Source organism: Sebastes fasciatus, chromosome 13, assembly GCF_043250625.1.
Source record: "Sebastes fasciatus isolate fSebFas1 chromosome 13, fSebFas1.pri, whole genome shotgun sequence".
NCBI lineage: Eukaryota > Metazoa > Chordata > Actinopteri > Perciformes > Sebastidae > Sebastes > Sebastes fasciatus.
The window spans coordinates 19,617,180-19,630,700 of record NC_133807.1 but is presented as its reverse complement, the minus strand read 5'-3'; the positions used below and the strand labels follow the sequence as shown (position 1 = coordinate 19,630,700).

General features: G+C 41.4%; 1 protein-coding gene across 1 annotated transcript in view; it reads left to right on the top strand.

Moving 5' to 3' along the window:
* baiap3 (BAI1 associated protein 3) overlaps nucleotides 1-13,521 on the top strand; it is a 46,183-nt gene that overhangs the window by 367 nt on the left and 32,295 nt on the right. Inside the window, exon 2 of the mRNA XM_074656039.1 lies at nucleotides 9,276-9,418. Coding sequence (XP_074512140.1) covers nucleotides 9,285-9,418 — 134 coding nt within the window. The 5' untranslated portion in view covers nucleotides 9,276-9,284. The remainder of the gene's footprint in view (nucleotides 1-9,275; nucleotides 9,419-13,521) is intronic.

The following is a 13,521-nucleotide window of genomic DNA, read 5'->3' as shown; positions in this document are numbered from 1 at the left end:
CATCAGCTTTACTGCCTCATCCTGTCATTATGAAGGAGGAATTGGCTCATTGGCACCTGTTGATCTGAATTCCCTGTAGTTGAAAAATAACTAGAGATCTTTTTAAAGTTGATAATATTACTGCATAAATGATTATATTTTGGCATACTTGTATGGTGGAGCTCGTGAGCTCAGATCTGTTACACTTTTTTTGTGAGAAGACAAAGATCATAAATGATCCTCTGTGTCTACCATATGGCCAAAAGTTCCCCTTCTGTTCATCTTAATGGTGTCTCAGTGTGAAACCACATTCAGGCAGTCCATCTCAGTAAAATGTTACACAATGTTGGCTTTACCCAAAACTTGACAGCTGGATATAAGGTTTTTATGGTTGATTTATTGTGTTTGTGTGTTTTTTTTTTAATTGCTCTCCTGTTATGTAATCTATTACTCTGCACACCCTTCAAGAATCACACATGCAGGTGCAACAGAGCAGCATCACATCAGATGAAGATAAAGCCTGAAGTTGGCTTTGAAAACATGTTGTTTGATGTATTTTTTTGAAACATTTGTAATAGGCTTAAGTGTTGGAAGATGTGCTTCACTGTGTTCTCCTTTTAAATAGCAAGTGGCATGAAAATGAAGGCAGGTTTAGACCTGTTGATGTTAATTTGAACCCCATCAGAAGCTGACACATTCTGCTTGCTGAGCTTCAAACTGTGTATAAATCAATTTTGCGCTTTGGAAGATGCTTGTGGAGCTCTCTCTCTCTCTCTTTCTCTCTCTCACAAACACACACACACACACACACATACACACACACACACACACACACACACACACACACACACACACAAAGATGTCGCTCAGCTAGAATTATCTTTTCCCCCCAGTGACAGCAACAGCAGCCTGCGTCTGTAATTTACCTGTGCTTTTAATATTGACAGTGACTACATGCACATACACCTCTATACGCCACTTTAAACCAATCATTATGAGTCCATTAGTCATTAATTCATCTTATAATCATACAGTAGAGCAGTGGTAAAAAAAAAAAAAACTTGTCTTCAATCAAAGAGACAAGATAAAAAGGTTATGGTAATGCTCAGTTGTTGTAATCAGAGGTATTAATAATAGTGTGTGAGCAGTTGTGTGACTCAGAGCATCACTTGTGTTGGAGCACCGTCTCTTGTAGATGCAGATTGATGTTTTTTTACTATGGAGATGGCATTATTGCTTCTGCATAAAGACTGAATGGCTGCTATTTTTGAAAGCAGTGTTGCTGCTGGAGTCAGTGTCGTATTATCTGTGGCACAATAAGGGAGGATTTGTGCCATTGTTTAAGTTTTATATGTCTGTGCGTGGCTGTGTGATTTCTGGCTGCGGTGCAGACGTCCTTTTAACAAAACCGTCAGTTCCTTGGATTTTCTCTGGCAATCAATCTCCAAGCCAAAGTGCCTGTCATGTGCCTTGACAACACAGGCACTGGGAGCTTTTGGGGAATAGCAGGCTGGATGTTTCTTTGGGCTGGAGCTGAGTGCTTTATAGATTAGGTGTTATCTACAGGTGCATACAGTATATAGATCATCCACACTTCAATCTACTGGGGAAGCTTGTTAGAGATCTGACACCAGAATTGGCAGCCTGCTCCATTAAGCTCATATACGTCCCCCGAGGGCCGCTCACATAATTATAACGCTGATGGCCAATGACGAGGCTCCTGCTTCTGTCGTAAAAGGTTATGATAGTCATGCTTTTTTAACAGAATAATCTACTTACTGATTTGAATGTGCATCCCCTCCGGCTCATGTGGTTAAATGAAGTTCAAAATGTGCTTCTTTCATTCAATTAACCGTCAATGTCATCATATAAAAGGGAGACTGTTAATATTTCATTTTGGAGACTCAGGGGGGAATGTAATGAATTAAAAGCGTGCTCCTAATTTCATTGATTTTAAGACAAAGGCATGTAGAAAGGCATAATCCCCTCCCTGCATCTCTGTTTTGTCTCTCTCTGTGTCTCCCCCACCCCCCCATCTGAAACACTCAATAACACTCTCAGGATGAAGCTTTCACGCTCAAACTGACACTTGCAGAAGTGCTCAACAACAAAAGACTAATGACTTAGAAAGGTGCGTTACTGAAAACGGCACAAAGACGAAGCTTGAGGCGTTCGCTTGAAGCCGCTAATGACCGACTGGTGCAGAACGCATTGTGAACCGTGTTACGGTATTGACCTGCTATAGGATCTCTTTTCTTCTGATGCCTAAACGTTGGACACATCACACAGGAAAAGGAATGTGAAGCAGCAGCAGCAGTAGTTAAGATGTGACACCGTTGGGTTAAACACTGATTGTCTCTATTGTGTGGTGAAGAATGTGGCCTGTTGTGTTAAACATGTCAGTATGATATATATATATGTTCATGTTTTACTGCGTTAATGTAAACACATTATAACACCAAGGGTCTTTTTTTTCCCCAGACTTTGTAGAATTCCGTTTACCTGTATTTACCAGCTCCCTCTCCTCTGCTGTTACCATAGAGACACTCCATCCCTATCAGCAAGGCGCCTTTGGCTGCCGGGCTCATTGGCTCTCACAAGAGAGACACTGGTGAGCATTAGAAAGTGTTTCCCTGGCACGACTTTGGCACCAATGTAGCGAGAAAGGCATTTACTTGGCTTTGACAGTGTTTCCTTGGCAGCCGGCGCCCCACCGGCGGTGGCACGTCGACCCCGTTTTGTCACCACGGGCTGACGGCTGAGACAGAGTGAAATCCAGTTGGGAGAGATCCACTCCCGTAATTGAAATGAGTTCACCTGGGAGACAGCTGCTCTGCGGTGCCTGTTAGCTGTCAACAGTCGGTGCTTACCAGGCTGCGTGTAGTGGATATGATGTGATGCCTGAGCAGGTTTGTTTGGAACATTTTTCCTGTTTACCACCGCGAGAAAACATGCCTCAGGTATTTCAGCTGCACGGCCTTTTAGAGATGTCATGAAGAGAGCATCACATTGTTAGATATAAAGTCACCCAGTAAGTAGAGCATAAATCAGTGAGCAGTAGCCTCTGACGGTCAAGATGCACATAAATGCACCTGCAGGAGACTTTCCTCTATACTGGAACATTATGGATAAGAAATAAAACTGATTCAAATTACCACTAAAATCGGATTAACCTTTGTTATTCCTCGACATTTTCTTTAGGGCTGCGTCTCACGATTATTTCATTATCGATTAATCTGCCGATTATATTCCAGATTAATCGATAATTCGTTTGGTCTATTAAATGTCAGAAAACTATGAAAGATGTCCATCGTGATGACTTTAAATGTCTTCTTTTGACAGTCCAGTTGTTTAGAGTCAACAATGAACCTAACCCGCATGTCTTTGGACTGTGGGGGGAAACCGGAGAACCCGGAGAAAACCCACGCTAACACGGGAGAACATGCAAACTCCACACAGAAGGGCCCCAAGCCGGGTTTGAACCTGCGACCCTCAGTTTATTTAAAATGCCCATTTACCCAGAGATTCTCTGCACACTTTACAAGTCAGTAAAAAACAACAGAAAAGAAAACACAATATTACACGTAAAAGTACACATACTCTCACACAGGTAATCATGTTAGTGTGACAACAAGGTTGAGGTTAGTCATTTTAAAAACCAAGATCATACAGTATAACCCTAATGGGTAGCTATAGCAGTGATTTGGGTTCCCAGCTGGTGAAATTAGGAGGGGTCATAGTGAACAGAAAATAGACGTGTTTTCAGCCTGGAGTTGAAAGTATCAACAGAGCCTTCAGTGAGAGATTGGTGGGCAAATGCTCGACCACCAAAAGAGTTCTTATTAAATCAAGGAATGATTAAGTAACCGCCATCAAGGGAGCGTAAAGGGCGTAATGGAGTATATGGGGAAATAAAGCTGGAGATATAATGAGGGAGCTAGTTCATTTAAAGCCTTATACTGTAGGTAAGACGTTTTGAAACCCTCAAATATAATATTCCTTTTGTAAGAGGTAAAAACACTCTATGCATTTTACCCCGCTGTTTCTTATTCCTGTTGATAAATATCTAAATTTAGCCTTTAATATTTATGGCATATTTTCAGTGCAGCTGCAATGGAGATTGACAGCAGCAAGTCTCCACCGCTCTGAGATTCAATCAGACTCAAACACCAAGAGCTTTCTCAAGATGTCGAGCAGTGGCACTCCAAAAACAAATCCATCATACGTGACGCATCAATACTCGCTACTTCAACTCATCCTAAAGCACAAGACATGTTGTTGACAAGTATGTCCGCCACATTTGATTGAAAATATTATGTTTACACCTCATCCCTGTCTGCCAGTTTGGGAAACATAGGGAATCACTATGTGAAGTAAAACAAAAAAAGAGGAAATTCCACCGGTTTCTCAGTTGGAAATGACACATTGATGATATCTGACAGAGAAGGAGCCCAGACACTTGAGTCTAATAGAGTAAAGTGTGGATGCTCCAAGTGGATAACAGGTGTCAGCCTCCTGGATCGATAGCATACTGTCCTCTGGCTCAGCCGATGATGTAACTTCTCGTACCACGAATTTCTGGCTCACTCTGCGCTGGAAAGCGGACTCCACGCTGCTCTCTGTGTGCAATTGGCCTGGAGCGCCGAATGATAGCAGTCACACAAATATGTTTCCTTTTCTAGGAATCCATTCGGTGAAAGCGACTGTAATTCAAAACAACCTTCAAACCAAAGAAAAATCAATTTGTAAAATGAGTCTCTTTCCGCATACACACTGAGCTAATTGTCCTCCTCACAGTTTGTTAATAACAAGCGACTATTGTGTCTTTTGCTCGTTGGAAAAATCAGAACAAGCTCCGAGCAACCGTGGCTCATTGCTGCCTTTTTTCACACAGACGTCAGCTGTCAACTATTGAAAAGAGCGTCTGACTGTCTGAGTCTGTCTGACTGTCTTCTGAAACAACTTTTCCATCAATCAAAGCCTCTCTCTTGTGCCCTTGTCATTCCTCTCTCTTTTTATTTGGAGTCTCTTCTTTCTTCGCCGCTGCTCATCAGCAGGCCGACTGTTGGAGGCTCTCTAAAGACATCCAGGTGGAGCCGGTATCACTGGAGCTCACATCACATTCAACATGCAGTAAATTGGACAAGCGGGGACAAAAGCAATTGGATGCCGTTAAGGAGACTCTTTTGATTTGACAATAAGCTTCACTCTCTTCCTCCGTTGCTAGGCAGACGTGTGAGCATCCCTGAGTGTTTTCTGCTGTAGGAACTATACAGACATTTACGCCATTAATGACCTCAAAATCAGATAATTTTCATGCCTTTTTATTTGAAATTGAATAGTGAAATGTAACGCAGGCTGCTGCAATGTAAACAGCCTTGAGTGGCTTGAAATGTTATGTTGTACTTGAAAAATGAGGCAGATCATAAATGCATTCTGTTCCTGTGAGGGTGTAGTGACCGACTTCGATATTGAACCGCAGGTATTTATAGACACCCAACCTTCTGTTGAGATTAAAAGGATTAACTCCTAATAAAGGGTAGATATACTGCAGACACGTAATGAAGTTCAGTGTCTGACTTTTGACAATAAAGGGACATTAAAAATAATATTCACGTCAATTATGTGGTGATTTAATGACGTAGAATACAGTATGTTCCCATTAAAGAAGTTCTGTGCCTACAGACTCAGCTTTGGTCACAGTTAAGAGGATACACTGAACTGATATAAAAGCAATCTATTGAAAAGAAACTGCAACGTTTGCTTCTTACTTCACCTTTTTTCTGGGGGAAATTGCAGACGTGCACAGTTTCATTAAATATCCCTAAACAGAACGGTTTCCTTTATTCTTTAGCTCTCCCACTGCGGGAAGCACTGACGGTGCACAATATTATTATGAGGTCGTATAATTCAGTTATACTTTAAAGACGCCATGAAGCCAAAATGAGAGTTCAGTTTATGGTTCTGAGAAAGACCCGCTCGGGCTCAGTGAATTGCTTAGCAACACAGTGCCAATTTCTCTGAGGTCATTTCTCTAAATTCATATTTCACAGTCACGACAGACCAAAGTAGCATCTCCCTGCAAACGCTTGGATAACATTCCTGCGTCTGTTATACCTCATCAAAGTGAAAAGCTGCCACATAAAGAAAGTAATGCTTTTAAAATATTAACGTGGTTATTAAATATAATGTCCAATTCCTTCCTAAATAGCTTTCTATTTTAATAATTCTGGTTAATGCTATTAAGAATCAATCATTTATTAGTGAACACATTCATTAATCAGTTTTAGGCCCAGGCGGATTAACAAAAACAACATTTTGAAAACGTTATTCTTGGAAATTATAAAAAGGATTTGGTTTCTCATGATAAATTCTTTGTCCTCAGAATGCAATGGTTGGTCAAAGTGCACAATATATGTAGTTTTGAGATATACACATGCTTTATTGAGCTAGATGAGTAGATTGTATATTCTCGTATATTGATAAATATTAAACTACAGTACAGTCAGCAGCCGGCTAACTTAGCTTAGCATAAAGGCTGGAAACAGCTAGCCTGGCTCTGTCCAAAGGCAAGAAAATCCAACTACTGTTTCAGCACCGATAACGCTCACTAATCAACCAGCCGATTAGACTGATATCAGGCCATTAAATGTGTGTTATCAGTGGTTATAAGCCTCATAGATGTGGGTCAGAAGGGCCCTGCTACACCCAATAGTAGGTTTTGTCATCTATTAACGATCAACGAAAGAAGTAATAAAAGAAGACGACAGTGACCTGTAGTGACTGTGGTAATTATGATTGGAGCAAAATTGGAAGTGAGGCGCTTTAGTATAGACAGACAGATTGGAGATCGGAGGAGATGGATGGGACACAAAACACAGGGCTTTCATCCAGGAGGCCGGGATTTGCATCCTGTGTGAAACCAACAATGTGTAGTTGTCTTTGTGTTCACAAGCGTTAACTTTCACTTTCACCAAGTGATTTTGTTACCTAAACCTAAAGAAGCCTTTTTGTTTGTGTTCAAAATGTAACGTTTCATTCAGTTTTACGTGTTAGAACGTGTTGCTTTTAATGGTGCCTTCAAATGGGGTCGTGTTTATCGTGTTCACAAGAAGAGTCCATATGAACGACCCCCTCTTGTGGTTTTCACGACCTCGTAAGCGGAAAGTTTCTGAAAGCTCCGAGTTCACGAGTTGTGACGTGTTTGTTGACATTGTCAGAAATGGCGGAGGCCATGGAAGTTAATTTACCGTTACATAATAAGTTAATTGGAGTGAAGGAGTTTAAGTATCTCGGGGTCTTGTTCGCGAGTGAGGGGACGATGGAACGTGAGATTGGTCGGAGAATCGGAGCAGCGGGGGCGGTATTGCATTCGCTTTACCGCACCGTTGTGACGAAAAGAGAGCTGAGCCGGAAGGCAAAGCTCTCGATCTACCGTTCAATCTTCGTTCCTACTCTCACCTATGGTCATGAGGGTTGGGTCATGACCGAAAGAACGAGGTCGCGGGTGCAAGCGGCCGAAATGGGTTTCCTCAGGAGGGTGGCTGGCGTCTCCCTTAGAGATAGGGTAAGAAGCTCAGTCATCCGTGAGGGACTCGGAGTAGAGTCCTTGCTCCTTTGCGTCGAAAGGAGCCAGTTGAGGTGGTTCGGGCATCTAGCACGGATGCCTCCTGGGCGCCTCCCTTGGGAGGTGTTCCAGGCACGACCAGCTGGGAGGAGACCACGGGGAAGACCCAGGACTAGGTGGAGAGATTATATCTCTACTCTGGCCTGGGAACGCCTCGGGATCCCCCAGTCAGAGCTGGTTAATGTGGCCCGGGAAAGGGAAGTTTGGGGTCCCCTGCTGGAGCTGTTGCCCCCGCGACCCGATCCCGGATAAGCGGTTGAAGATGGATGGATAATAAGTCAATATATTGCAATTTTAGTTATACTGTGTATTGTTTTTCTTCGTAATTTTACAATATGTCTGAGGAAAATGTTGATATTCCCAACGGCCTCGTCTTTTTCCTTTGTCTTTTTCCTGCATTATGTTACTCACTTGCTAGCTTGCTTAATTGTTAGCCTCTATGGCTTCTTGACGCCGACAGTAACGTTAATATTGCCGTTGCTTAGCAGCGGTGTTCTCACTGTAAACACAAGCTCACAAGTTTCATTTGAAGGCAGCATAAGTTTTGCTTTCACTTTTACAACGTAGTAGGTGTAGCAGGCCCCTAATGACCCACATCTATGATGCTAGTGAGTGATAATGCACATTTAATGGCCTGATAGCAGTCAAATCAGGTGCGGCTGTAGCGCAGCAGAAAGTAACCCAACCCAGTTTTCTTTTTTCTTTAAGCTAAGCTAAGCTAGGATAAAAAAAAAAATGCTAGCAACCCCTTGCCCCCTGCTAGCAGCTCCATGTTGTGTAAGTATTGTTCTTAGTAAGTTCTTAGTGTGAACAATAAACATTTAACTGGCTTTGATTGCAAAACTGCCATGTTTTCACCAAGTAAAGTGTAAATTATTCAATAAACAAAACAAGCTTAATTATAGATTGTCATACTTGTGAGTTGTACAGGTACAGTAGGTAGAGACATTCTTACTGAATGTGCTTCTCATTAAACCATAGTGCCTCATTATGAGACTACGTCTCTGTGAAGCCCAGACACTTTTCCTACAAGCTCTTCTGTTGTTGACCCTCAGTAGAAATCTCAATATTCTTTGTTTCGACATCATCTGGCTTTGACTGAGCTGTTTTTGCAACATATTCTGGGCATAGTTTTTAGGTCTTTCTGTAATGTTTTACCCTGCAGACGCCCCAGGTCTACGATTAACACATCCAGGGGACTCATTTCTAAACATAGCTTTTACTTAGCTCTATTTAATTTTAATGATACAGCCGTTTTTATGACTTTGTTGTTATGGGGCTCTTGTGGCTCTCAGCTCTGCGGCGAGGTTTTTTAATTTGCATATTTTGTAGAAACCAAGTGTGATCCCAAAAATAAAGGTTGATTGAGTCTGAACTGACCAGACCAAAAGGTTGGAGGATAAATTGCACCACCCACGGCACCGGTTAGACCGAAATAGAACACACCTTGTGCTGGGGAAGAGTATAATTATGTTAAAAGAGCAAAGGGGGTGATTATGCAGCCGATTAGACCAAAAGATTTATAGAAACAGCTGGTTTGATAAATGTGATCCCACAGCTGAAATGAAAAGTATTTTGCCTCACTTCTCTAGAATAGAGATTGTGAATCAGAGGGGTTGCACCAGAGTGACAGCGTCTTGATGTTTGCTCTTTGTGTCTGTTGTGGCAGTGAAAGATCATGACGACGCTGCTGGACCTGAAGAGTAGTGTGCTGAGGCAGGTGCAAAGGAGCCAGTCGCTGAGGAGCCGAAGGGAGCCGTCGCCCACCGCCAGCAGCCCCCTCACACACTGTCCTGACCCTTTACCTCGCAGGTGAGTCACTGGCGTGCACACATGCACACAAGTCTTGTATGATGGTGTTTCATGGATGTAGCATTCGTCAAGTCAAGTCAGTTTACTTATAGAGCACAGTTTAAAAACAACCCGCAGTTGACATATTGACAGTATCTAACACACATTGAAAGCCAGAGAAAATAAGTGGGGTTTTTAGCCTGAATTTGAAGCATTAGATTGTGGGGGCTGATCGAACATGTAGAGTGAGGCAATTCCACAACTTGGGCCCGGGCACGGAAAAGGCGCGGTCACCATTACGCCTCAAAGGACTATCGGGGATGGAAAGCAGCAGCTTATCCGATATCCTCAGTGTTCTAGGAGGAGAGTGGGGATGTTAAAGGTCACTGAGATATGCTGGAGCTGACCCGTTCGAAGCTTAAAAACCAAAAAGTTATATCTTGTAGTCAACTCTAAATTTCACTCCACTGCAATGACATTCAAATCAGAGTTACGCAGCCGCATTTTGCACCAGCTGAGGGCGCGAGATAAAATTATGTTAGAGATAAAAACATGAATTATTGCCTCGAAATCTCTAAAAGAGAACATGTGCTTTGTCAAATTTAAAATTGGGGTCAAATAAAATGCCAAGACTTTTAGCGTAGGGCTTGACCTAACCAGAGAGTGGTCCTAGGTCACCAGCTACATTTTTAGCAATATCTGGGGGGTCCAAAATTTTTATTTCTGTCTTACTCTCGTTAAGTTTCAAGAAGTTACTCGCCATCCAGTGCTTTATATATCCCTTAGGCAGTCAAACAGGCGTTTCAGCATATCAGGGCCACCAGATCTCAAAGGGAGGTACAACTGTGTGTCGTCAGCGTAACAGTGATACAACACTCCATCCTTTTTCATAATGTAGCTTAAGGGGTAACATGTACAGAGAAAATAAAATGCAGCTTAGCACCGATCCTTGAGGTACACCACACACGAGGGAGGAAGGGAATTTGTGGAATTTTGGTGGATTGAAAATTTTGATATGTAATGAAATCCTTCTGGGCACTCTGAGTGGCAGAAGATTAACTTATGATGTTAAAAGTAAAGTTGTGATGCCCTCTCTGCATTTGCTTTTAGGAGAAACAACAAATTAAGCCTTGCTTGAGTTTGAGCAAGAAGCAGGAGCCACGCTGTTTATTAATATATCTCTTCATAGTTTACTTGATTGTTGCCTTTTAGGGACAAGTAATAGCAGTGCAGCTCCGAAAGCACATTAGAAATAATTCATGTCTTCTATTCATGTGTTTTCCGCTGGTCGTCCAGCCGAAGCCACAGGTCGTTATTTCTTGTCAACAGAATGTTTTAATGCGTTTGGCATTTATGACAGAGTTGTGACTTGCTGTGAGCAGGCTATGCACAAGCTGCCTGTCCCCCAAGGACACATCAACCACACTATTACATGCACAGTCAGGCTCTGAGGGCATCACAAATGCTGCTTTATTGTGTATCAGTTTACACCACATTCTTCTGATGTCCACATGTCTCCTTTAGTGCACAGCAATAAAGCATACCGCTGCTTTTGCAGAGACCTCTCATCATATAACAGGAGAGCACATCACCCCCTGTTTTAGTTTATGTATGTGTTTGAGTGAATTTACTATACATGAAAGTTACGGGCACATGGGTTTAGATGTGTGTGTGTGTGTAAACTGTATGTATATTATATAGTATGTGTCAATGCATGTATTTTTGTATGTATGTCAAACATCAAAAATTCAGCAAGACATCTTTAAGTCACTTGCACACGAAGCCAATAATGAAAGCCATCATAACATTATATACAGTACCAACTTGCTGTTTAGCGGGAAGAAATAAAGAGAGCACTTTTACTTTTTTTCCTAATAAAAGACAAAAGTCAGGCTTCCCCATGTAACATGCTAATTTAGATGTTTCAGATGTGAAGAGACGACACTAGAAAATTAAATGGATACAATTTTCCATATCACTGAGATGGCACATTGGACTACAGTTGAAACGATTAGTCGATCCAATCTAATTCAATTTATTATTATTTGTCAATCCACACAATCCACAAGGAAATTGGCATTTGAAATGTATCTTTTGCAAATCCCTCTTTATACACAGCACACATGCAGGGTCAACCTTGGTACGGCGCCCCCAGAGCAGAATTGGTATCTCTCCAGCTGTCAGTCCATATTTGATCCATACGAGGACTTGAACTGGCGACTCTCTGGTTCCAAAGCCATGTTTCCATCTGCAATTTATTTGATGGCCGATTAATCGTTTCAGTCACTTTTCAAGCAAAAATAAGAAATATTTGACGTTTGCACTTTCCCAAATGTGAGGATTTGTTGCTTTTCCTCGTCTTAAATTGTAGTAAATTGAATAACTTTGAGTTTCGGACTGTTGGTCGAACAAAAGGAGCAATGCAAAGACATTACCTTTTTGGAAATTGACATGGCTATTTCCTGACATTTCATGGACTAAATAATAAATTAGGTAATCAAGAAACATTGGACAAATCCAATTTACACCTTCCAAACATGCCATCCAGACAGTAAAATAGATCTCAGCTGGGCATATGAAGATGTGCACGCCTTAGATAAACTACTTTATAGGGCTGCAACTAATGATTATTTTCATTGTCGATTAATCTGTCGATTATTTTCCTCATTAATCAATTCGTTTTTTGGTCTATAAAATTTTAGAAAATGGTGAGAAAATGTCGATCAGTTTTTCCAAAAGCCCAAGATGACGTCCTCAAATGTCTTGTTTTGTCCACAACTCAAATATATTCAGTTTACTGTCATGGAGGAGTAAAGAAACCTGAAAATATTCACATATAAGGAGCTGGAATCAGAGAATTTTGAATAAATGTACACTGTTCTGATTAGCACCAGATTATACTCTTAGCAGGCACCACTAATCTTGTATGAATGTACGTTTTACATCTTTACTTAGTTGACCACTTTGAGTTAATTTGTTATTAATTATTACATGTTTTATGTAAATACTGTATACATGTACTATATGTGTGTATGTATACATGTATGTATATGGGGATGTCATTTTTATAGTATGCTATATGTATGCATTTTGTCGTTCTTCTACTCTTTCTTTATTTTCTGCTATACTCTTTAGGTTTCTTGTTGAGTACTGTTTTCATTAATGTCATGTGTTACCATTAGCTTGACAGCACTGTGATCTTGGGGGAGAATAAACTGGACTTGAGTGGTTTTGTTCTGATCTGATCTCTCCGGAGGTTTATTCTTTTCTTTTTTTTCTCCTTTTTCTCCGGCTTTTATTTTTCCTTGCCTGCCTCGTAGCAACAAATAAAGTGGCACAGGTAAAATCATTCATCTGATTTTGTTTTTTTTTCAGTCTTGTTTTGAAGCTTCATCTGAAGCCAAAAGTAATAGTATGAACCTGCGGTTTCTATAGCAACCTAAACACCGGCTGCTGCCACCATGTGAACTTAAACTTGTACTGACGACTGTGTCTATTTTTAACATGGAAGATAACCTCAGATGCTGAACACTGAACAATTTTGGATTTGAAGGACTAATGATTGACCATTTTTCATGAATGTGTTTTATTTAATGCGTATTTTGATGCTGTCTCCACACTCAGATTTAGCATTTTTATATACTCTTAATGCATGTGAAATGTGCTCCAGTAGGACCCTATTTTTGCTCTTCATTAAAGAGTATCTCACCTTTTTCTCATTTGCCGTGCCAGCTCCCTGGTGCTACATCCTTCCCACTGCGTCTCAGCCGTGCACGTACGCTGAGCGCTCATCATTAGCGCCAGACTGTTGATCTTAGTTATCCATTCAGGCTGCTGGCCCGCCTGCACTCTCACTTTAATTGAGAGTTTGCAAATGAGGCCGGTAGATTTGGGCTGCTCCGGCCACAGTTGTTGACCCAGTAGTCTGCTGTCAGAGCTGAGCTCTCAGAGCAGAGACCGCCACGTTGGAGGTTTTTAATTCAGTTGAGCAAATGATGTGCGTGCCTCTGTGTGAGCTGGTTGTCAAGTCTGTGGAAATGCACGACGCGCTGTCAGAGGGTGTTGCACAGCATAAAACCCACAGGGATTTATATTTAAATTAATGTTATTGTCTTATTATGTCC